The sequence below is a fragment of the Ammodytes marinus genome (genome assembly GCF_949987685.1).
Source record: "Ammodytes marinus genome assembly, chromosome: 13".
NCBI classification, from domain to species: Eukaryota; Metazoa; Chordata; class Actinopteri; order Uranoscopiformes; family Ammodytidae; genus Ammodytes; species Ammodytes marinus.
The window spans coordinates 22947585-22974968 of record NC_137217.1 but is presented as its reverse complement, the minus strand read 5'-3'; the positions used below and the strand labels follow the sequence as shown (position 1 = coordinate 22974968).

The window sequence follows — 27384 nt, the reverse complement described above, 5'->3', positions numbered from 1 at the left end:
GGCTTCATGTTGACATACAGTAATCCAAATATCTAAAATATAGAGGAAAAACTCACAGCTGATTTTCAGGTTTACGGGGTTACTGATTCCTTGACTGACACCATTGGACACATTGCACATGAAAGGGCCCTCTTCATAGCGGGTCACACCGACTATGGTGAGAGTGGCGCCTTCATCGCTGAGCTGATACCTCTCGTTGGCTGCGGCCACGGTGTTGTTCTTCAACCACACAAAATTGAGGGATGTGCCATTGGACACCGAGCACATGAGAACTACTGTGCTATTGAATTCCACCAGGTTGGTTGCGCTTGCCTTCAGAGTCACACCTGAAATAGGCACTGTGAAGAAGGAAAAAACAAGCCTTTAGACAAGTGTCATGAAGACTTTTGATTGCAGCCGACAAGCAATGTCATGTCTTCTCAAAGTTGTTTTTAGCCTTGATAGCGCAGATTACATTATTGGTCTATAAATCTGGTGTTTTGGCCACCATTTTGAGATTTCAAGACTGAAATATCTAAACAGATATTGATTGGGTCGCCAACAACCTTGATAAACATATTCATCCACTTAAGGGTAAGTTGTAATCACCTTTGATCCTTTTTTAGGAGGTGCCATCATCAGGTCAAAATCTTAATTCAATATCAATATCAATATTCCATTTATAAAACAAATAAATACCTTCAATCTAATGACATATACATAAGCCCCAGCTGTACATTGTTTAATTGCCTAATAGAATAGATTAGGATGCTATCACGCTAAACTAAAATGGAAAAGAAATTAGGATTTAGTTCAAAGCACCACTGTGCTCTGAGTTTAGATCTGCTAGATCTAAACTCAATCATGTTTTACACTTTATTCCACGATAGATTGAGACTAATAATTGATTATAATTGATTGGATTTATATAGCGCTTTATTCCCTTAGGACTCAAAGCGCTTACAGGGTTCCAGGTTCAATTCGTTCACACACAGTCATACCGGTGGTGGTAAACTACGAGAGAAGCCACAGCTGCCCTGGGGCAGACTGACGGAAGCGTGGCTGCCATTCAGCGCCAACGGCCCCTCCGACCACCACCTCATACAACATACAACAATCATACACATTCACACAAGGCAAGGTGAAGTGTCTTGCCCAAGGACACAACAACCATGACACAGGTGGCCGGTCGGGGATTGAACCACCAACCCTAGGATCGTTGGCCAACCCGCTTAACCACCTGAGCCACAGTCACTAATACATTTTTGTGATAGTAGTGACAGTTATATATTACCAGCTGCATTATGATATAATAAGTGCTCATGCATGTCTGGTGATTAAATCAAAACAAATAACATTTGTACGGAATAAGTCTAAAAGAAAATACATATACTGTATATATATATTTTACATTATTTCCAATCATAATTTTCTTTTCTTATGAATCTTGAGATTGGGAATAACCTGATTAGATCTGAAACCAATTTAGGACTCAAGCAGAGCTGACTTTGCATGCTGCTACCTAAGGCAAGGTGACCGTAATAGCTACAAGACTTTTGTATTGCAAATCTGCAACGTATCTGCTCTGGATATGCAACTCTTATCTTCTTATTCCTGTGTTTTTTATGTCAGCAGGTTTTTGAATACAATCTTTTTTTTTACGGATGTATGTTTATAGATTAGAGCACTTTTGATATACATTAAGTACATGATAAGTGATCCTTACCTTGGACTGAAAGATTTAAATGAGCAGTAAAATCCTGTGACTGTAATGTGAACAATCCAGAGTCTTCCAGCTGTAGTGATCTTATGGTCAATGATGAAATGTTTGAATTGAATGTAATCCTGGAAGTCCAAGGTTTAAATATGATTGAACCTACTGGGAAGATCATAACAATTAAAGTATTGTCGAACAACCATGCCCCTGTAGTGACAGGGGTTTGGCTGGATAATGTGACGTTGCTTCCCACTTTTATGGGGTTCTGAGAAGCGGAAATGGTCTGGCTGTATACAGGAGCTAGAAATAGAAAGGAAGAAACAAAGAATATTTAGTCCCTCATAAATATAGTTCATCATCCGCACATAAATGGATTGGTCAAATTCATAAAAATGTGTTCAAGTAGCTCACTGTAAACGTTTTGTTAATCAACAAGATCTAGAAACTAAAAAAGAATTCAAGGCACAATTAATTCAGCCTTACCTGATGCGAAGGTTATCATGGCCAGGATAAGGACAAACATCACCGGAGACTCCATTTTATCCTTGGGTTTCTTTTTAATCGAAAACGTGTTAATGTAAAAGCTAAACAGACTTGACTCTGGCTGTGATACATGCAAATCTGGGTATATTGTATGATCACAGCCGCTTTTTGTCCTGCAAATATTTGCTTTGCAGCTGTTGCTAAATGCTTACCCCTAGTCTATCATCACTGGGCCAGCTCACAGTCATGGCCACACCTTGTTTTGCCCTGGTCTCCTCTGGTACAGGCCAAGGAGTGTCCCTTTACTGTAAACCTCAGTCGTTCCACAACCTTTAACCAACCAGAGGAGGGTATTGGAATATTGAGTGCACTGTATGAATCACAAGATTGAAGACCCATCATGAATGGTGTCACATGTGAATACTTTTTTCCCACAGTGCAGGTGGAAAAACTGCTTACGAAAAGAAACCCTTATTGAATATTACATTTGAGGTTTAAGAAAGTAAATTAAACTTCAATTTAATATTTCTCACATTCAATCCACATCCATGCCAAAAAAGTGTGGTAACCAAACAACTAACAGCAAAACCATTTCGCTGTTACTTATTTGGTCAGGAGTGGCGTCTTGATGGCAACAGCAGGATTTAAAAGAAGACAACAGACCTTTGCCTAATGCCTCTCTTTCTCTTTCTATGTTTACTGTAAGCAAAGACCAGGACAGGTTGAATATCCTATTTGTTCTTCAAAAAAAGAGATAAACAAAGTTTTTTCTTCATATTATATAACATTGGCATCGAACCTTAAGATATGCCAAATAGCTCTTGACAATATTTCAAATGTGTCTTGTCAATTGTCTGTAGTCTTTTCCCCATTTCAATGGGCAGTAATATATTTTTTTAGTTTTTTTATTCGTTAAGTCTAATTAATACTGATACAGTTATCATATCATTTTAACACACATGTATCATATAATCTTCTACACAATATATTCTGTTGTTGGTTCATATATGTGTTTGATACGATTTGTTTTTCTTTGTGCTGGCACAGGATAAGATTAAATAACACAGACTGCATGTTGAACCTTCAGCCACACAGGAAGAGTCAGTCACATGAGCATTCTCTGAGTCTGTACTATAACCTCATCATACAGACCCCATTCATTGTCATGGAACAATGCATCTGATTAACCAAGCTGTGGATCTTGTTTATCCTTGATTGTGAGACCTCTGTCTTCTTAATATCATCATCTTGTCTGACCTACTGTATATGCAGGTGCCTCTAAAAACATTGAGAATATCATTGAAAAGTTCATTAAAAAAATGGAAACTTTCATATATTATAGATCCAATAAACAAAGTGAAATATGTCAGTTGCTTGATTTGTTTTAATTTGGATGATTATGGTGTAGGCCTACAGTTCATGGAATACAAAATCCAGTATCTTAAAATACATGAATATTAAATAAAACCAATAAAAGGGACTTATTAATACAGAGATGTCGACCATGTGAAATGTGTGTTTATTCTAGATTTATTTCAATGTACAGTATGTGTTATGATTCAGGAACATAATAAAGCTTGTCTTTTTTAATTCAATTATGGAAATGTTTTACTTTTCATTGATATTCAATTTTTTTTAGATGCACCATATTTTTTGTGCTGCAACATATCTTTATTTCAGACCCTCTGCACAATCCCATGGTGTGTAGTGGCTCAGCCTCACAGCTGTGACAGATCTCTGGTGTACTGTTTTAAGATAGATTTCTGAAGGGTATTGTTTAGTATTTCACACTTTACCTTACTTAAACAAGCAGCTGTTGCACCATGGAGAAAACCTATATACTGTAGCTATCAAAGAGCTTTATAACTGTGCAAATAAACGTTTGTGTTTGAGATATGTGGTTTGGTTGAGCAAATATTGCCTGCTCCCTTCAAGTACCCCATAAGTCAGAATTCATTATTTGATTAGTTGACACATAGGGGAGAACGGGGGAATCTGAGGCATCGGGTAATGTGAGCCACCCCCTGTATCTAGGCAACGGAAAACATCTGTGGTCATGTGAGATATATGTTTTCAAGCCCCTCTCATTTACCCATGGCCCTGAAAGAGAGGACCTCATGGTGCTGTGGTAAGCATGTTTTTTTCACCAAAATAGGTATTTTGCATGTAAAAGTAAATTTTCTTGCTGTCAACTTAATCAACTGTTGTGCCAAAGCAAATGTATTCACGCAGAAAAACTTCTATCATACGTGTTGATGAACTACCAACATATGAAACCATGTGATGCTGATAACTGAAGATTGGCCTGAAATGCTAAGAGAGGTAGTTTTTTCTCAAATTGTGGTGGTGGGGGAAAGCGAGCCAAATGCTGTGGGGGAAAGTGAGCCACTGTCTCACTTTCCCCCACCATGAGGCACAAGTTAAGTTTAGTCTTAAACATATTTTAATGTAATAATATTACATGACATGTGTTTTATTTTAATGTCATACACATTGTAGAAAAGCCATCATGCCAAGGAAATACACCAGGAAGACGACCTGGGGCAACCACACGGAAAGAGCACCTTCTCATCTGTCCCTGTAACCTTCAGGGCTGGAATGTAGGGTAGGCCTAGTTGTAGAGTATGACAGGCTGATGTTATAATCCAGTTGGGTCTTCTCCTGTGTTCTGAGTCCCAGGCTGTTCTCGCTGATTCTGATTTTCCCATGCTTTGACCCCCAGACATTAGCTGGCTCTAAGGGTCCTGTGTTCTGACCCCCAGACTGTGTTCTAATCTAACTGGTTCTATCTTTCATTTGAATCTTGAAACCTTTTGAATTATAATATGTTGTATTTGATTTTGTTCAGAGTTACTTTCAAGTGTTTAGAAAATTTGCTTTGCTTAAAGCCACTACAAGGCACGTTGGCGTCCCCTTTGGACAAAAGCGGTAGTATTTTTACGACGCCCGCTGTCGCAAAGCTGTTTTCTAGCTCGTGCCAGGCGCGTGAGTGTGAACTGAGAGGGGAGCAATATAGTGCATGTCCGTGTGTTGAAAGTGTGAGGACTCTTTTCGGCTCCGTGAGAGTGGTTTTGACACTGCATCAACTAATGCCAGTCACTGCCACACGCACCTGATTGCAATGAGTTGATGCAGCAGTGTCACCTAACTAGGCTACTCTCTCTCACGGAGCTGAAAGATTACGTGTCCGACTCCTCACAGAAAGCGAATGAACGATAGACGGCAGTTAGTATGGATCACGATGAGGTAATGTGTTTGTGTTGTTGATGTAAATAATGACTATTTCAGATAATGGTTATCTGATGATGGTGAAGCAAAGCAAACTTTGTGTTAGTACCAACCGCTCATTCATTTAGGAGTAAACACGGCAGACTAGTTTCGCTCTCGTGAAATTGTATACACGTTGCTTGGCAACGCCCTCGTCCCCCCCGTAGCCTATATCACTCTCCCTTTTAGCTTTTCTTCATTGCATTTTCTTTTTTTTCTTTGATGGTTCAGCCCCGTTATCAGTCATTATGATGACAAATAACTGTCTCAAACAAGGCTCCCGCTCCCCTTCCCTCACCTGGAGGGATAGGCTTCTCAATTCACGTTGCTGCGCCACACTGAAATCTGCGACCAATATGGATATGTGACCTATGAGCCTGCACGAGCGAACCGAAAATCGGACTGGGTGTGCGACCAGACCAAAAGCAGTAATAAAAACTATTTAAAAACGTCTTTCTTTGCACTGATGGTCTCGTTTGCTGTTAAAGGTAATTTATGATTATCAGGGGAAACATGAGGCTGTTTAAGAGATATTTAAATGTTACTCGTAGCCGCTTTAATTGACCAAACCCCATAATTATTTTACTAGTCCGACATTAGTTCTGGAATGTGTGGCTAGCTTTCATGATTCTTACTGTTACAATATGTGTTGTTATGGTAATTTCAGAGTGGAAAAAGTAAGTGGATCAGTTCACCCCACAGCTGGGGTAAAGTGAGCCACATGACAACTTTTTTTAAAACAATCATATTTTCACTGCCCTTTGTCTTGAAAAAATTCTGCTAATGTCCATTTCTAGGAAACATCCTGAATTATGTGTAAATGTAAATGTGTAAATTTGAGTGATAAATCATTGTAGCTCGCTTAGAGGGGAGCAAATGTAAAAAGTGGCTCAGATTACCCCGTTCTCCCCTACAGTATACCTGTAATGTTTATGAAATGTGTTTATATACAGTAGGCCTATTGTACTGTATATTTTATGATACTTTTTACTTTTGTTTAATTTAATTGGTAAATGACAATACTAATACACATTTCAAGACAAGTAGAAATAGTTTCAAATGCTTTATTGGTCATTGCATAAAGGTTGAATGTATACAGTTTATTTCACTGCAGCAGAGTCATCAATGGACTGAAGGAACCCCAAACATCTGTAAAAGAGAGGCAGTAATTCAAGGTTTTAGTCATGTCAGTAATATATTACTGTATGCATATGCAAATTGTTACTTTTTTTTCAAACAATACCATTGTGGTCAAAAATGTTTCTCCATTTTATTCTTTCTCCTCATGCTACTGAAGTTTTACTGATTGGCAGTGTAATTCATTACACTCTATATTCCTTTCCCCTCTAAATGTATGTAACAAACTGGCTGTTTTTTATTAGGAGATAATGTTTAGAACAGGGTTGACAATATTGTTATTAATATTAATAAATAATTCAAATTAATTGGTCAATTCTGGCTTTCCAAATGACATTTTTTTGCCTTTTTCTTCATTGGTCATAAATGGAATATCGTTTGTTTCAAGACTCGTGGTCGGACAAACAAACACTATTTACTGATTAAACAACACAGTAACAGCAATCAATAATACAAATAATAGTGTCTGTTACATCAGATTCATTTATGTCAGTTATGTCTTATCAGGAAGCAGATTTGACCTTATATCTGCTCCCTGCTACACATTTAACTCATCCTATCACATAAAAGATATGAACTGATCTTAATTCTTGTAGAAATGTCACAGTTTTTACAGGGATGTCTCTTTTTCTTTTCTGAGAGAATCATGTCGAGGGAACTCTTCAAACCACATATTTGAAAAAAATTTTTTTTAGTTTTGAGTGACAAAAAGTACCATTTATTTCAGAGTACTTAATCTACAACTTGCCTGGCAATGGAAAGAGGAATCCAAACAATAATATCAGAGACAGGAGCCACACATTGACCGCAGGCTGTCCAGATCCTGACAACAACTCTGTGGAGGGAAGCAAAAGTAAGGATGCAGTTGAGAACAGATGGAGATCTATTGAAATTGACTATGCTTAAAATAAATACATAAACTTACTTGCTATAGTGATGTGTGTGGTGATATTGCTGTTAATGTAGGTGTGATTATTGAAGGCTAGACATGAATACGGTCCACTTCGGTCCTCGCTGACACCGAACAGCGTCAACAGTGGCCCTGTAGTGTTCGCAGGCTCTCCTTTGAAGGCCCACTGAAGCCGAGCTGGAGGATAGGACTGTGCGGAACATAGCATGCTCAGATTGGATCCAATTGAAAAATGAGTCGAGTTCTGTCCATTCACTGTTAGGACCATGTCATCTGGGCCATCTGAGACAGAGGAGAAGCACATAGCATGTTAGAGCTCTGCTGGGCGATTAGACAGGGGGCAATTATGACAAGTAAAAATAACGCTGTTTCTTACTCACAGCTGATAGTAACGTTAACTGCATCACTGGTGCCATTACTGACCGAATTTGACACGGAGCACCTGAAAGGTCCCTGGTCATAGCGGGTCAAATTGACTATAGTGAGAGTGGAGTTTACATCAGTGAGCTGAACTCTGTCACTGGCTGTAACCTCAGAGCTGCCGTTCAGCCAGAGGAAAGAGAGAGAGGATCCAGAGGAGACAGAGCAGGACAGACGGACAGAGCTGTTGAACTCCACCAGGTTGGTTTGATCCGCCCTCAGGGTCACATTCAAAACGGGCTCTGTGGAAGTCAAGTGGATGAGACAAGGATCAAGATGATTCACCTACTGTACACCATGATGCTTTTGTGGTTGGTAATCAACAACAGTATCCATGCCAAAACAATGAATGTTAATGTTAAAGAAGCATACATTCTGTGGCCACTTCATTAGGTACTGCTTTACAATCTAATGCAATCCACTACAACAGCCCCGCAACATTTATTAGAAGGTGCAAGGAATGACAATTTCGTAATGAATTTTATTGTGAAGTAAGTTTATTCAAAAGTAAGTAGTCCTTAAGAAGTTATAAATGAAGGGTCCTTCCACCAAAATAATGGTTTAAGTCCTGTGTAGTAAATATGAATAAGTGAATTATTCAATACATTTTTGGGATTTTATTTTTCTTCCAAATACAAAGGTTTTTTCTAAAGGATATTAATTAGTTTAACCATCAATACATTTATTTCTTACATCTTATACACCTTTAAAAAGAATGTATAAGAGGTATAATTATCTTTTACTCCATCTAGTGTTGTGTAATTGATTAAATCTAAATGTAGGTTACATTAATCATGCGCAAAACAAGATATGTTCTTATACATTATATACATTTACAGAAAAATCTAACTCTTATAGGTTTTGTTTTATATGCAGAGTCAGAGATGTTTTACATAAATAGGTGCTGTGGAACTGAAGGAACAAGTCAAGTGTAAAAGGGCAAGTTAAAGGTGAGTGTAGACAGACAAAGACACTATCCAGAGGACGAGGTCATATGAGAAAAAGGTTATGCAACAAAACCAAAACACACGCTGGCCCTCACAGCAAGCACTGAGCTGCAGTATATCAACAGTTTGCTGGTTCCTGAGGCAGAAACATGGCATTCCCCTTCTGAACAGTGTTTACGGAAACTCTTCATTATTATTTTTCATAAAAACAGGTTCCACTTCCAGTAAAAAGGATAGTGTAAACAGTTCATCAGCATATTTTTTTTCTCTGCCCCTACCGCTATGTATCTCATACAGTATCTAGCTGGCTTTTGTTTTATTTCAAGTGTTGCGAGTTGTAGAAGACTCTGTAATGACACTTTTCACAGTGGGGTTCAAATGACTGAGACCACGTTGAACATCTCTAATATTTTCAAAAAATCTGTAAATAATAAGAAAGTTTAAGAAACAAATGTTATGAAATGGATAAGGAGACAAACAGGAGATAATCATACAGACAAAGAAACGTGTGGGAAAATGAACGTCTTGCCTTCTCTGGAGTTGGAAACCTGCTCAAATTTCAAAGTGTGTGTTGCTGTCAACAAAAGTCTCGCCTTAAATGACATATGGGCAGTTTACTGTGGGCTACTGTGTAAAATCAAATTGTTATGAGAGGCTACATAGAGTTTCTTACAAATGAACTGTTGAAATCAATTCCTCCATATCAGCCTTTTGTTTAGTCTCACCCAAAACACTGATGGAAGCGTTTGCCTTGAGCTGGGGGTCACTGCCCTGCACCACGTACACTCCTGTGTCAGCCACCTTGACGGAGCTCAGAGTCAGGACTCCGGTGAGGACGTTGACAGACGCCCTGCCGGTGTGACTGGAGAAGACTGCCTGCTGGCCCCCTGTCCAGGTGAGGATGAGAGTCTGTCCCACTGCCCAACTCCCACTCTTCAGAGCCGTCGGAGGAGACAGAGACAGTGTCACTGTATCCCCGACAACAGCAGGGTTGATGGAGGGCCGGACCTCCACAGCACCACATGGCAGAATACCTGAGGAAGACACAACGTTTGTTATTTACTGTAACATGAATGACACAAAACCCCCTCACTCCTGCACTATTTCTGGTAAACGTTCATCAGATCTACAAGGTGCTACCGTGTAGTAGAGCCAGCATTACAATAGCCAAGGTTCCTTCACTCTTCACTCTCTCCATTTTGTATGGGTGGTATGAGGATGCCCTCACTATTTCTCCTCTAATATACTTGCACACATATCCAGCCCCCTACCCATAAATACCGACAGTAGCAACCCCCCAGTTCTTATCACCGGGTGTTTCTGAATATTTGGTGTTCACTCTTGTCAAACTTACAAAAGGATCATTATATTTTCCGTTTGCCATCTTGGGTGAAGTTCTGTTAATAGCCAATGAGTAAAATGACTAATTATGACGGAAGGTATGTGAGGCAGAGGCAGGATTGGGGTGTGTGTGTGTGTATGTGTGTGTGTGTGTGTGTGTGTGTGTGTGTGTGTGTGTGTGTGTGTGTGTGCATGCGTATATGCACTATGAGACCGACAGTAAGATATGATGTATCTCCACCCAGCATATTGTTATGTATTCTCACAATTCAGATAGTGACCAACTCATTTGTTTCCGACTCCAAAATTTGCCTTTTGTTTTTCCAAAATTACATTATTGTTGAGCAGGTATTGTAGCCTACACGTCCTAATACTGCTCTGTAAACACCTGTGTCATTGTTTGAACTGCGGTGGTCCAAAGTTCAATATCCGAGCACACCTGGGTTATGCACCTGACACAAAGACCACTGTGTTATTTTTAGAGCACGAAGGTGGGTACGAGTTACAGCATTAAAGTAGAGTCCCATCAAATATATAGACCAGTGTTACATAATATACATGTTTTTAATCTTTCGCTGCTTCAGCACAGCTGATTCAAATCATCAACTCATTATAAACCACCCGATAACAAGCTGGTCCTTTCAATCAGCTAGGTTGGAGAGCTCAAAACATGCAGGGCAAGATGTACTCCAGGAGAGGATTGAGAAACATTGTTCCAGACTTAAAATTCTGCTTCTAATTATCCAATTGAATGGTTTGTTATCAGGCCTCATTGTACACCTTTACTGACTAGTAGAATTTATTCTAATACTTCTAATTATTAATTATTATAATTTAATTTTAGTGGATCCTCAAAAGTAAAATATACTTCAGATTTGAAAGTAAAAGTACTTTGGAATAATATGTATTATATTACTGGCTTATTAGTGGTGTGTTACCCATAAACATTACTTAAATTATGGTAACGGTAGGGCTAATTTGAACAACTGTATTCAATGTAAGTGTTTTGTTTTCATAATCTCAATCTGAAAAGTAATTTAAACTGTCAAAAAAAGAAGAGTGGAGTAAAAATTCACATATTTCCCTCAGGAATGTCATAGAGTAGAAGTACAGAGGCAGCCTAAAATGAAAATAAAGTATGAGTACCCGAAAATTGACTCAACGTTTACTCAAGCACAGTACTTTGGTGATTAATTAAGTCTGATGCAGTCCAAACTAGCTGAGGAAAAACTCCACACATCCAAATGGATATTGTTTGAATATTGCCTCGGTGAAATTCAAAACCTGCGGTGGTGTCCTACATTAAAAGCCTCACATTAGTGTGTGAGGTACTTTTTGTACAAGAGTGTGTAGCCCATTGTTGGTAGAACAAGTCTCAGTACGAGCTGCCAATTTGTTTTTGTCAGTTTTAGCTGGTGTGTCAGTTCAGATTCCGAAATTGAATTAGATGAAGTAGTTTTGTAATCATCACCATTATTGTATGTGCACTAATAAAAACTTGACTCGGATGATTTAGTTTTGAATACATGTGATGCAAAATTATGTGGCAAATGTATATGCAAATATATTGTGTAAGGCTGTATTAGAGACCTGGCATACAGTATGGGAACCAAACTACTTCTTATCATCACCATCATCATATAAACCAATCCCATCCATCTAGCTTGATAAAGGGAAAAAGGCAAGAATGTGTGATGCCCTCAGGTTTGACCCTTCATTGTAATCCAACACTCTGACGAGAGGAAACATCCTGAACACCCTGCTGTGGTTTGCAATGAACATGATGACACTCACCTCAATAGGGGCCAGAGTTTCTCCTGACAACACCTTGTTATTGTTAAGAGTTTCAACTACCTTTACAGTTTTATGGATGCCTTGACGGCATGACAAAGCAAAATCTACATTTGTTAGTTATTACTGCTTTCAGGTCAAAATATGGGGAATTATTCAAAACTGTCAGCTTACCCTTGTAGTTATACTTTGAATGAAATTGAACACATTATTTATTTTTTTATATTTATTTTGCATTGAGATGGAGTGATTTTGTAAAAAAAAATTTTTTTTTTTTATTAACCTTTATTTTTCCAGGAATATACTCATTGAGATTCAAAATCTCTTTTTCAAGAGAGTCCTGGCCAAGAAGGCAGCATAAAAACATAAAAGATTCACATTAGGATCATAAGTTATGATTAATTGATTATTGTGTTTGTTTGATGTTGCCCAATCATTTTGAGTCTTGTATCCAGGACCCCCCTTTATTCTGAACCAAAATATTCACTAGAACTCACTACTTTCTTCTTGGAAACCTAAAAATAGTATGAGTTTTTTTCTCCCTCGTAACCCCTATGTGCAAAATCAAAAGGTCAACCACACAAGTGTTCTATCGCTATGTATCAGTGAGCAAGCTAACCTAGTCATTGTGAAATTGACTTCTCAGCAATGCCAGGACATGTACATAAATGGTGGTACCAGAAAAGAAGACAAAATAAAATTAAGGAACTGGGAAGGGCTTTGGATCTCAATAGCAATGTTTTATTCATTTATTTCAGTCAGCGAAAGCTATGAACTGCTGCTGGTACAGTCTACCTGTAGTAAAATTCTAGATACATTGTTTTTTTATTAATATACCTTATTTTCTTATATAAAATCAAATAAAGCTCATTCAGTTTGGCAGTGTCAGTACTAATGACAGTTCATGGGCAGAATACATTGAACCACTAATAGAGACTATAATTAAGTTTGTACTACCTCAAAAACAACAACATGATAAACTATAATACTTTTTTTTATAATTTTTTTTTCAATATTTCTCTAGTTTAGCCTCCCCTTTCCAAATAAACTGTCATATAAGAAACAGGTGAGATAACTAGAAAAGGGACCGGAGAACATAAAAGATGGATGTTAAAACAACACCGGAGACCTCTGTCTCCCTCTTCTGTTTGCTTTTGGTGGATTTTTCTTATCTGTGTTCTTTGTCCAGGTTCAGCAGGGTGTTAGAGACACTGGTGTGTTAATAAAAACACATTGGTTTAAATAAGTCAGTTATTTTTGTAGACACAAGTCAACTTCACAGGAATCTCTTTTCAGCACCAGGAGAGACTCAGTAACCCAGATGGGTCAAAGGTCAACCTTGAGTCAAACAATGTCTCCAGAATCCATTTTCTGTGAAGGAGAGGAGGAGGAAGCAAGATTAGGGTCAGTTAGGAATGAACGTCACCATCACAGACATTAAACATACATTGGTTTATGTTTTCATAATACAGAGTCGCAGTCAGAAAATTAGCAATCACGGCTTTCATAAAAATAGGCATTTACTGTATGTGTATAAAATGGCTTTATAATTGTTTACAGTCTAATTTCACTATGGTTAACATAGTGCTCCTCTTTTTGTGTCATTTTGTGGTTGGATTATCTCATTGTCATCATTAAAAAAAGTGACGCTGCTATGCTAATCCAAGACAGATGGATTGGCTGTCATGGGAAATACTATGATTCTTAATTTTATTTTTTCCTCAATGATAGAAATCTACATTTCCGCAGACTGCTGATACACATGTGAAGAAATTGGCCCATGGAGCTTGTTACATTTAACATTAGGTATTGGCTTTGTTTATTTACAATGTCAAGACATTTAATTAAATATCGCTGGTGTAGCCTACATAAACCAGATACTGTAGCCTACTAAAATAGTTCTCGTCTGTAATAATTAGTTTTTTCTTCCTGGTGCCCCTGTGAGAGGTGACAGATAAATGATCGATCAAACGTAAAATCATCAGGAAATGATAAAAACATCCCGATGGAGATTTCTATGGAGTGATTTTGCTAAACTGTACAGGGTCGCGTTGTGGCAGTGACACTCTTTCTTCAGTCGGAGCTGCAGCGTAGAAGCCTGGAAATCCAGACCCTGATATCTTGAACGATAGAGGGTCTGGCCACGATCAATAGTAATTTCCAACTCAAGGGGCGGCTCCCATAGACATAATAAAGAGATGCACCCCCTGGTGGCAAAGATTGTAACTGCGCTATTGGGAAGGTAGGAGGTTTCCATCAGTCGTCTGTTGTGTCTGTTGAACCACAAGTCAACAAGATTATATCTGTTTGATTGAAACTTTTTGGTCACATTTATTTAGGATGGTTTACAAATGCTAAGCTAATATATTTACATTGCAACTTGTTCATGTTAAGTTGTTAGTAGGCCTATTCGTTTCGACAGTGTTATCATTCCGTTGTGTAATGAAAGTCGCTATGTACTAAAGGAAAGCATATACGATTATTCCAGGATTATTATCTACTATTTCAATACTTTTACTGTTATTTGTGGATTAGGTTAATGATAATCCACGTACCATAGTAACCTAATTTAAAGCATATCCCTGGTAATATGCCATTTTATCATCTCTTTCTTATTTGTATTTTTCACATTTTCTCTTGTAATTTGTTATTCTGCTAACACATCCGTTTACAAGGGTTCTTGCTCTGGCAGGATTAACAATAGCTGCAACTGTGCTTTCTGGTCAAGCTCGAAATATATACCAATTTGTTGCTACCATTGACTAGCCTACATTGACATGTAAAGTCCTGTTTTTTAACTCTGAAAAAGAAAAATAGAAACACATATAATTTCAAGAAAAGAAAATGCTGTGGTAGCTTTTGAACATTTTGAAAAGGGTATTTTTTTAATTTTTTTTTAAAGCTGCTGGTATATTGAGAGGCATGTGACCTATTGAAACACCAGATGGCACTACTCACAAAATATTTTTGTCATTACTTGTAGTTAACTCATAGGGAAATGGCCTGAATTACAGACAAAAGGGCATTGATATAATATTAAAACTGCTTTGCCTTTTGGGATCTTTTCTCTTCCCTGAAACTTTTTCAACCATATATTTACCTACACCTTCCTATTTCCTGGTCTCATCACTCAACTGAATACAGTGTGACATGAATTATCCTATTATGACAACATTTCATTTTGATACTTTTTGATAGGTCACTCATCCTCTTCCCGGATATCAAAAACTGAAACCAGTCATGTAACACTGTCTGTGTTTTAACAGGTGGGGTTTTTCTTAAGAAAGGCTTTCAAAGGCTTCCTGTTTCCTAGAAAGAAAAAAATATTAAGACTAAACTTTGATTAAGACATAAACAAAAAAGTAGCAAAAAGTTCAAATGACTTCATTTATGGCCTTGGTTCATTCACACCCTCCCTGTCTTTGCATTTATTTGAATAGATTATATTGCTGTGATGTTACGTTGGCACAGCAACGCAACACTTCCAAGACTGAACTTTGAATTTATTCCTGCAATAAAAATGCAGTCTCCTGCCTGGAAATAGATATCATTTGCATGATCTTTGCCTGAAACTCCCTCCCCCCGTCTTCACTTATTTGTATTTTGTATTTCCTTTTAAATTCCCGCTATTGACAAGTAACAAAGCATAGACTGAACATATCACCAGTCTGCATTGGACTTATAATGACATTTGCTAATAAAAACAAGAGTTGTTCTTATTAAAGGTGTTATCAGTATTCTTTAAAACTATTTGAATGCACACAGTAATTGTCCATGACCAACAACTTATATGGACCATTTTCCTGTAGTAGGAAACAGATGTATGTATGCACTTGCACTGAACTTCTCCTTGCTTTTATGGTTCTCCCTATTGACCATTGTGACCGTATGTAAATAAATACACATACAATGTCTGCAAATGCACAAACGTCACTAAAGAAGTGTATTCTCAACTAATTCCAGTTAATGAAAAAATGTTTTATTGAATGAGCAATGAAACTAATACAAATGCATTAAAGCAAACCTGAGTTACATTCACTGAATTCTGTCTTCAGTCAAAACAGTCAAACATTAATCATTCATTTGTGTAGCATGCGATAGTTGAAAAGAAAAACACCTATGTTCAGGTTGAGTGATTTCACAAAGGTTGGACGGAAGTTAATGGAAAACAAATCACTGTGTTCTAAACAGTTTTTATGATTATAATATAAATGTAGATAATTGATTAATGTTTTTGATGAATTATGTTTATGGTGTAAGGGTTTTTTGAATCGCTGAATTTTCACCTTAATTGATCAATTAAGATAAGATTTTTAAGATATAAATTAAGTGTTGCTTTTCATCATCAACCATGCATTTAATCCATTCATTTATATTATAAATAACTTAACATATGACATCAATTATACATTTAAAATCCCATTACAATAAAAAAATAGAGTAAATTAATGGAATTTCAAAATAAAATAAAGGGATTCAGGCTCAGGGATTAAGGCTTGACAAAGTTACAATTCTTACAACAATACTTCCTCAACTGTGTAAATAATTTATAGGAAGTTTGATCTTAACTATAATGAGTAACTAACGGGGGGAGGGGAAACCTTGCCAACATTCATTAGTTCCTCTTCATTGTATTCATCTTGTGTCTTTTGAAGCAATCATTGTTATAAAAAGAGAGAACAAGTAAAATATAACTTGTGTATACAGTCTGTTTCAATAAAATGTACAGAATACAAGTGTTTCTTGATTTGTGTGCTTCCATTTTGTTCCCAGTAAAGTACTGCATTGGTGTGCAACATTCCTAACAAATAAGATTGACATTGATCTGGCTAGGTGGATGTGAAGCCTTGCTGAAGACAAATCACTTTCTTTCTGATGAAGACAATTGCCAGGGAAAACTGTCAAAATGTTGTGTTGAAAACGGTCCTGAAATCAGTTGAACACTAATTGCTTCACTCAAAGACACAGTAAGTGTGGTGAACATACTGTAGACAAGCATTTTTCAGGTCAAGAGCCAACATCTGTTTGTGCCCCCCACGTATTAACATGCATTTTATACTTCTGATCCTGAACAAAAAGGCCTGTTATATACTGTATCGCATTGTGCACTACATGTGATTTAAAAAAAATCTATTTTAATCATAGCTTTGTTTCACATAAATAAACATATCCTGATTTAGTTATCACTTCAGAAAACCATTAGTTAAAAAAAGAAAAAAAATAACCCTTTTCCCCAGGAGCGAATATTTCCTAATTGGATTCGCAGAGGTGCAACTTGGGAAACAGGTTTTTTTGTTATATAGTCCAGCATACAAAGTTCTTTTTGTGATCATATTGTGTGGCCAAATGTGACCAAGTTGTGTATCTCTTTTGAAATTTTAGCTGTTCCTTTGGACATGTTCTGAAAAATACCACTAAAAAATGACATATAGTTAAATAACCAATATTTTGTAAGATGTAAAATGTATGTTAAAATGAATCCATAACTGGAATCTCATCTGAAATTACAAAACATATAGCTACATGTGGATTGAAATATGACACCACTCCAGTGTCAAACATTAGGCGAAAGCAAACAACTGCATCACATGAAGGGAATTTCCACTATGATATGTGCACTTTGCAGTTTCGGACAGAACATGTACAAACAAAAGGATAGGAAAGTTATTATAAGCAAACTAATGGGGCAGCATTGCAGTGCCTTCTGACCTCAGTCATGCCAAAACTGGTCATGAACTGGTTGATTATTAACCAATGCTAAAGTGCTTTGACTAATAAAACTCAGGCCCAAATGAGTCCTCTATAAAAGAACTGAGAGGGGAGTGCAGGTTTTTCCAGCTGCTTCTAGATTTATGTCTAGGCAGGCCAGATAATCCATCATACAATGTGATCAGTTCTTGTGAGCCTGAGCGTAAACCGGTGCAACATTAGCAGCAGGCTCAGAGGTTTGCGTCTGCATTCGCTGCATGTGGACATCATAGGTAGGAGGTGTGGATGTTGCAGGAACATTGTTGTTGTTCGGCCTGACCTCAGAGTACACGGAGGAGTCATTCTGTAACTGCACTGTCCCTTCTTCTTTTTTCGGGGAAAAACGGACATCTGAATAGTGCAACTCCTAGGAAAGAGAAGGGAGGAAAGAATTTAATAGTTTCATTGAATAAAGTCACATTAGATAACAGCATCTTAACAGAAACAAATTCTGATTAATAATGCCAAAACCTAGCACAAACATAAGCAAGAACAGCTGTATCAAACTGTTACGTGTGGTATAAGACACCCATACACCTTCATGCCATTGTGTTAACTGACCAACTTCTTCCTGGTTCAAAGTCTAATCTAATCTAAGACTGGTGGTAAACAAAGGTGCTTACATGAGTCTGATAGACAGGGGAAGGAAGTGTCCTTGAATTAACCCTAAACAAACTTTCCACTAACACATGAGAGCAAACTATGAAGATAATCTCCCATTTCACTGATGGATTTCAGTATTTCATGCAACAAGACTTGGTATTTTATTTTTACTCATTCCTAACAACTATTACTACTGCCGCTGTAAATAATAAAGCCTTGTTTGAATTGTAGCTTTCACCATTTTATACCTTTAATCCTGAACAAAAGCATATGCTGCACTGTATAAAAATGTGCACTGTGATAAAAACATTACATTACAATTCATTTAACTGACGATGTTATCAAAATAACTTTCACTAAATGCATTCAGCCATGCAGGTACAAACTCAGAACAGCAAGAATCACGTAAGTTAATTAGCTTGAAGTAAGCCAAACTACAAAGTGCCAGATGTTAGTGCTACATGTAGGTGATCAAACTTGGTTTGATAACCAAGACAGTTTCCAGATTACCTACATAATCTTGGTGTATGTAAATGCATAGATTACTTTTACCTCACTTCGTGAATATGCTCCATTTTCGTGGGCTGCAGCTCCTTTAAAATAAGGGAAATAAACAAGAGGAATAAGAAGGTGTAATTAATACTTCATGAATATATAAACAGTGTGTGTGTTGTATATGTGTTTATTAAACACATATACAACACACACACATGCACACACACACACACACACACACACACACACACACACACACACACACACACACACACACACACACACACACACACACACACACACACACACACACACACACACACACACACACACACACACACACAAACACACATACACACAGACAACAACCAACGTAATACATGTACCTGTTCTGGTGCTGGTGTTTCTACCAGGGGAATCTTCTGCACGTTTTCTGTTTAGAGAGGCCCTGAATGGAAATGAGACATTAGACAGGCCTTGTCAGACCTTTTGCAACATATTTAATAATAACAACAACATGATTTACACTCGGTAACCTTGTGATCACTTTTTGTAAGCTGCTTGTTACTCAGAAGCAGCTTACAAAAAGTTCAGTTTTGATTATCTGTTCACTCACAAATGTCATACATAGTCAAAAGCTTAAAATAATGGAGCTTGACATCAGTCCAAGTCTTTTTATATAGTTGCTTTTCGTTCTACAAAAAAACAATGGAAACAAATGTTCATTTTTGTGACATACAATGTACAGTAGTTCTTTGTCAAAAGTCGAGCCTAGTCTTAATTTTATCATCAGCATTTAGTCTAAAATGTATTACTTTATTGTACGAGTGAGTTTTAGTTTTACACAGGTACATCACAAATAATTTAGTGTTATGCATACATAGTACCTTAAAGTATTTTTTTTTAACTCATGGTGAGCCATATAACCAGTCAGAGCTTAATATTTATACCTGCAACAACACTATGTTAAACTATGGAGTTGTACATTATCAGTGTAAAGCTCCATTCAGACATACAGTAACACATAATATTTAGAGTCAAAGCTAAAGTCTGACTTTGGACTATATAGAGAATATATATTGTGAGACTTGCAAAAGCAGCACTAAGGCATAAGGCACGGCACCTCTTGTTAAACATCAACCTTTCGTAGGGTTGAGTAAACAAAGTTGTACTATCACAACACCAACCTTATTCTACTTCCCCATTTTCTGTCTGCTCTCTTCCATTCCCATACTCCAACTCTGCTTTCATTTCTGCAGAGACCCATGTGTTTCTGCCTATTTCCATTACAAGACCTCCCTCTGCCCATCTGTACACCTTTTCCCACGTTCCGATCAGCTGGCAATGCTCTATAAATAAATACTGACCCATTCCCAATCATGTGTGCTTTTTAACTTAACGTTCCAGCCATAATCAGTGTACCTTCCGGACTGCTGCCCCTTGACTAGAATTGATTTTTGCCTGTTTCTGCCTTCGACTAAAAGTGAATGTTTAACTCTACTCACCTAGAATATTTTCACTAAAGTAAGTTAATACAATTACAAAATATGTTTTCATGTACTGGACTTTGTTGACATGCAGTGGAAAGTAGGGGTGGTGGAAAAACATCTGCTGGTAATGTTGACTTGCCTTGACTAGACAAAATTATGATAGATAAGACATGGACTTTAATTTGCTTTTCATGCCATCATTTGCCACAACACCTCTTGGCACACAGTGGACTGTAGTAGATCCTGAAATCCTGAACTGAGAAATCGATTTCGAATCGGGAATTGTTTTGAAACAAGTGTAGATTTTGAATACATTTTTGATCGAATCTTGACCGAAGAATCACAATCGAATCGAATTTAATTGAATCTAATTGAATCGTGGGATTCCAAAATATTCACACCCCTGGTGGAAAGTGCCTAGAGAGAGTGAAGTAAGAGAAGAAGCACTGTGCACGGAACTAGTAGATGAAGAAGATGTATTTTTACCTCAACAAAGGTCAATTGTCAGATAAAGATCCAACAAGTATAGAGCAAGGAACAAGATGTTGATTGACATATATAGAGCATATATACAACACCATATATGGAGCAGAAACTGTGTATGAGAGAAGTTACATGTAACCACAAGACGACTTCTCAAGACATCACCGTAAATACAACTGTTGAAATCAGGCCTTCCTCTTTCTGCAGAGCACGGGAAATCAATATATGCAATACCTTTTTGTTGTAATACTAAAGGCACGGGGACTGCAAGACACATGGCAATCACTCTCCAAGAGAGAGTGAAGTCGAAGAGAAGAAGCACTGTGCACGGAACTACTAGATGAAGGAGATGTATTTTTACCTTATCAAAGATCAGCAAGAAACAAGAAGTTGATTGACATAACACCATATATGGAGCAGAAACTGTGTACGTGAGAAGTTACATGTAACCACAAGACGACTTCTCAAGACATTGCCGTAAATACAACTGTTGAAACCAGTCCTTCCTCTGTACTGTCTTCAGAGCATGGGGAAACCAATATATGCAATACCATTGTGTTTTAATATTAAAGACAGCGGGACTGCAGGACACATGGCAGCATTGTGTATACTTCTGCTGAACAAGCTGATTTTTCAGAGACCATGACAGATCCCCACCTGGTTATACTAAGTTGTTATATTTACCACAAATTGTACCTGACTCGTAACTATAATTCAAAGAAATGGCTCCCTGGTTATTTCTTAAAGCTTTTTCCACTTACTTGTTTTTATAAAGGTAGTACCATGCAGCAACAGCAACCGCTACACAGACACCAACACATGCAATTACTATTGCAATGATGCAACCAACTGAACAGGCCGGGGGTGGTGGTGGTAGTTCTGTGAGGACAAGACAAAGACAATAGAATTATAATTAAACTGTCATCATCTCATCATGCCCGTGGGTTCAAAGCATGCAATAATTACAAGACTGTGATATCTCCTTTGCCTGGAGAACATCCCTGGTTGGCAAAGTGGTCGATGCAGCATGTTGCTGTAGCAAACATGCTATCACAGATTTAGGGTTTGATTAAAGGGGAAAGATTTTACACATCACAGTTTTTTACTAGTTTTTACAGGGACTACTACTGCTTATTTGAAGAAAAAAAATATCAGTTGCTTCAAGTTATCTCCAACATCTTGGTACCTGTTACACTCAATTGATGGGCCGCAGATGATGTTCTCCCCGTTATATTATTCATGGCTTGACATGTATAGTTGCCACTGTCAGAAGAATCAGTGTTGCCTTTAGTGAACACAGAAGAATTGTGTATCTCTGTCCCATTCAGTGACCAGATGAAAGTAGCGGATGGTGTGGACTCAGCAGAGCAGGTTAATGTTAAGTTCTGATCAAAATCTATCTGTTTTGGACCTGTGATGTGAACATTCTCTGGTCCATCTGAAAAACAGGACGTTATAATGTTCTTAGCGCTGCACAAATGATAAAGAGTATAAAGATTGTTTGTTAATTGCCGTAATATATTTTTATTTGTGGCAATGTTTATCAATTTAATAAACCAATTAATATGAATCGATTTGAACAGTAAATGTACACTGTATAGTGTGTTACCTACAGTTAACAACCATGTTGTAACTAGCTTCCGCGGTGCTGATAGGGTTGCTGAGATAACAGGAATATTCTCCACTGTCTTTTCTCTTTAGAGGTTGAAAGGACAGCACTCTCTTCTCATCATAGAGTATTATGTTGTCAGCCAGATTCACAGCTGAGCCATCCTTCAACCATCGTCTGGTTAACAGAGAGCCAGCAGCATCACAGGTTAAGTTGAATGAGTTCCCTTCAATTGACAGGTTTGTTGATGATGAGACAGAAGCACCTGATATTCTCTCTGTTGAGCAAAAGATCATGTATTAAAAATGAGAACATGAAAACAGGAACCAAAGTAACTGAGTCACTGACAGTTGACTGAGTGAATAATTATAAAGGAACTTTAGAACAGGGTGCTTTGCGTAAAAGGTTTGACCACAACTCTTGAACGAAACAAGATGTAAACTCAACATTGACACATTATCAATGTTTAAGTTGCTATAGAAGACTTGTTAGCAAACAGTTGCCTCTTTAGTCTTTACATCCAGTATAGAGCAACACCTGGTGAATAAAAGTATAATATTCACATTCCTTTTACCATTGCTTTTTTCTCCATCAGTCTGGGAAATATGCATTTTTTATCAGTTAAATGCAACGTGCTGGTAGCTTACTTTGTTTGTCTAGGTTGGAATAAGCAATTTATTGAATCTGAGTCATGTTTTTGCATCATCTTTTCCAACTTTTGCCTGCAAAGTCAAGCAATTAAACGTTAAATTCAAAGGCGTCTGTTTTTTTATTTATTATGTTTCTGTAACCCCTTTTTATTATTACAATCTAATATTCAAAATCAGTGATTTTATTGCACTCTTTGCCAATAGACTTCCAACTTACCCAGGACAGAGATAACTGCTGGCTGAGATGTTTCATATCTCAGAGTTTTGTTGTTAAAGGCCTGACAGCTGTAGTTACCACTGTGACTCATCTGAATGTTCATCAGTCTGAGCTCTGGTCCAGTATCAGACTGCAGGTCTCCATTCAGAAACCACTTAAACAAGGCAGCAGGTCTGGAGTCAGCTGAGCACATCAGGCTGATGTTTGATCCTTCTCCATAGTATTTTTGTAAGTGGGATATTGTCAAACTAATATTTGCTGGGCCATCTAGTATGTGGCATAAAGGAAGTTTAAAAAAAACACCTTTAATGATACCTGCTCAAAGATGTAGTTTTACAGCATAACATGCATATAGTGCAAGATAAATATTGTATGCTCAATTTAGTAACTCACAGCTGATGGAGAGGTTTATTGGATCACTGGTGCCGTTACTGACGGGATTAAACACCAAACACCTGAAAGGTCCCTGGTCATAGCGGGTCACATTGACTATAGTGAGAGTGGAGCCTCCATCAGTGAGCTGAACTCTGTCACTGGCTGTAACCTCAGAGCTGCCGTTCAGCCAGAGGAAAGAGAGAGAGGATCCAGAGGAGACAGAGCAGGACAGACGGACAGAGCTGGTGAACTCCACCAAGTCTGTGCTGTTTAAAGTTACCACAACATTGCCAACGCGCGCTGTGGGTGAAAGACACAGGGCTTTTACACTCGCCTACTATCTTTGTTTCTACGGATGGAAACATTGTTTAGTAGAGGGGAGCAAGAAAGACAGTGGGAATTAATCTGTACATGTCATAAAATGTGGACTTGAGACTTGATTGCCCTCAAGACTGAGTCAGTTTTGACCGTCACCATATTACGCTACAATAATTAAACAGCAAAGCACAGATCATAAACACGAAAGGATGAGCTTAGCTGTCCAACCAACTTTGCTCTTTAATCATTATATTTTATCTTGTCTGACGCCTAGTTCTTGATGCGATGCTTAATCAGTGTTGACGGGTGTGTCTTCCTTAATTAGCCACAACCATATTCACCATATAAACACAAGAGTTAAACTGGCAAGTGATTCAGTTTCACAATCAGTGTGAATGGAAATATTATTATCAAATATAATAAATGTAAAATCAGAGATGTGAAAGGAAATATAGCCTGTGACTGGAAGTAATTTGGAACATAATTTACTATGTGACCCTTCAAAACCAAGGTAGGAAGTCTCTTGTAGCAAACGTGTGTAATGTTTATTTTTGTTCCGCAAATGTTCAGAACAGACTTCTTAGAGTTAGTTAAGAATTTTTTATCGGATAATGTCACAGATACTAAATCCCATCCTCTTTATCCACATTTGTTTGCACAAAACCATGAAATAAAACATACCCAGGACAGAGACAGCTGCCAGCTGAGATGTTTCATATCGTTCGGTTTTGATGTTAAAGGCCTGACAGCTGTAGTTTCCACTCTGATTCTTCTGAATGTTCATCAGTCTGAGCTCTGGTCCAGTATCTGACAGCAGGTCTTCATTCAGAAACCACTTAAACAAGGCAGCAGGTCTGGAGTCAGCTGAGCACATCAGGCTGATGTCTGATCCCTCTCCATAGTATTCTTGTAAATGGGATATTGTCAAACTAATATTTTCTGGGCCATCTACAGTATGTGACATAAAGGAAGTTTTAAAAAAAAACCTTTAATGCTACATGCTCAAAGATGCAGCTTTATAGCGTAACATGCATATAGTGCAAGATACAAATTGCACGTTCAATTTAGTAACTCACAGCTGATGGAGAGGTTTATTGGATCACTGGTGCTGTTACTGAAGGGATTAAACACCAAACACCTGAAAGGTCCCTGGTCATAGCGGGTCACATTGACTATAGTGAGAGTGGAGCCTCCATCAGTGAGCTGAACTCTGTCACTGGCTGTAACCTCAGAGCTGCCGTTCAGCCAGAGGAAAGAGAGAGAGGATCCAGAGGAGACAGAGCAGGACAGACGGACAGAGCTGGTGAACTCCACCAAGTCTGTGCTGTTTAAAGTTACCACAACATCGCCAACGCGCGCTGTGGGTGAAAGACACAGGGCTTTTACACTCGCCTACTATCTTTGTTTCTATGGATGGAAACATTGTTTAGTAGAGGGGAGCAAGAAAGAAAGAGGGAATTAATCTGTACATGTCATAAGATGTGGACTTGAGACTTGATTTCCCTCAAGACTGAGTCAGTTTTGATCGTCACCAGATTACGCTACAATAATTAAACAGCAAAGCACAGATCATAATCACGAAAGGATGAGCTTAGCTGTCCAACCAACTTTACTATTTAATCATTATATTTTATCTTGTCTGACGCCTACTTCTTGATGCAATGCTTAATCAGTGTTGACCTATGGGGTTTACGGGTTTGTCTTGCTTAATTAGCCACAACCACATTCACCATATAAACCCAAGAGTTAAACTGGCAAGCAATTCAGTCTCACGATCAGTGTGAATGGAAATCAAAAAAATATAATAAATTAAAAATCTGAGATGTGAAAAGAAATATAGCATCTGACTGAAAGTCATTTAAAAGTAATATGAAACATATTAATTATGTGGTCCTTCAAAACAAAGGGAGGAACTTGTGTACTCAAATGTCCAGTACAGCCTTTTTATATCGAAGAATTTGTTGAGAAACTTTTATCGGATACTGTCACAGATACTAAATCCCATCCTCTTTATCCACATTTGTTTGCAAAAAACCATAGAATTCCAACTTACCCAGGACAGAGACAACTGCCAGTTGAGATGTTTCATATCTTTCAGTTTTGTTGTTAAAGGCCTGACAGCTGTAGTTACCGCTCTGATTCTTCTGAATGTCCATCAGTCTGAGCTCTGGTCCAGTAGACTGCAGGTCTCCATTCAGAAACCACTTGAACAAGGCAGCAGGTCTGGAGTCAGCTGAGCAGGACAATATGATGTCTGATCCCTCTCCATAGGGTGGTTTTGATGGAGATAGTGTCAAATTGGTATTTTCTGGGCCAACTGAAAACACATTTAAGAAAGAATCACTGAATTGTAATGAAATACAGAATATAAAAGAACAAAAATGTAATTCAGCTTGAGTCATGGTGTGTCATAAGCATGTAGGTTAGTAACTCACAGCTGATGGAGAGGTTAACAGGATCACTGAAGACACCACTGACAAGATTGGACACACGACACATGAACGGTCCCTGGTCATAGCGGGTCACATTGACTATAGTGAGATTGGAGCCTCCATCAGTGAGCTGAACTGTGTCACTGGTTGTAACCTCAGAGCTGCCGTTCAGCCAGAGGAAAGAGAGAGAGGATCCAGAGGAGACAGAGCAGGACAGACGGACAGAGCTGTTGAACTCCACCAAGTCTCTGCTGCTGGGAGTTGCCGTTACACCCAAGACTGGCTCTGTGGGTGAGAAACAAAATGGTTTCATGCTTGCCACCACATATCAAAGGTGAAGTAGAGTGGAATACTGCAGTGGTTGGGAATGATCCCATGGTCATCCTGGTACAGTTGAGTTTTCATGGCTGCACATTGAATGATTTTAATTTTTTCCTGACACTAATGTCAACACTTTCTTACTTGTTATATGATGCTGATAATACACACACCAAAGTGGGCATTTCAGGCGTTTATAAAATGCTGTATCAATCATAGGAATTATTGAATTAATTCAACCGTAATTTTAGGCTGTACTGTGTTCAGGTCTAATTGAACAGCCCTTAAAATGTGTAACCTCAAAACTTTATTCAATGTCTCCTTCATACAGTCAACGCTATATAGTATATGTTAAAAAATTAAAAACTGCAAACTCAGTGTTTCAATTACATGTTGTTGTTTTTCAACTTAACAATGATACCAGCGCTTGTATTCATACCATTGGATGTTGCTCATCAGTTAAAAAAATATTTTTCCAAGCTTACAACTAAAGCTCAGGTTTCTGAGTAGCCTATTCGTTGTGTAGCCAGTAGTCAAGTTATCATCGAGAGCCTTCAGTATGAAACATCAGTCACATGTTAACAGACAGTCCTCAATGGCTCAAAGATGATGTGATGATTTAATACAACTGCCCATTTCCACCTGTGATGACAA

General features: G+C 37.9%; 1 protein-coding gene across 1 annotated transcript in view; it reads right to left on the bottom strand.

Moving 5' to 3' along the window:
• Positions 1–27384, bottom strand: part of LOC307259672 (hemicentin-1-like) — a gene marked incomplete at its 5' end in the record, with an annotated part of 41005 nt that overhangs the window by 6505 nt on the left and 7116 nt on the right. The window contains 11 exons of the mRNA XM_080039616.1: positions 57–338; positions 1706–1996; positions 2180–2373; positions 7580–7775; positions 7874–8155; positions 23288–23554; positions 23681–23962; positions 24662–24928; positions 25057–25338; positions 26034–26297; positions 26416–26697. Coding sequence (XP_079895742.1) covers positions 57–338; positions 1706–1996; positions 2180–2373; positions 7580–7775; positions 7874–8155; positions 23288–23554; positions 23681–23962; positions 24662–24928; positions 25057–25338; positions 26034–26297; positions 26416–26697 — 2889 coding nt within the window. The remainder of the gene's footprint in view (positions 1–56; positions 339–1705; positions 1997–2179; positions 2374–7579; positions 7776–7873; positions 8156–23287; positions 23555–23680; positions 23963–24661; positions 24929–25056; positions 25339–26033; positions 26298–26415; positions 26698–27384) is intronic.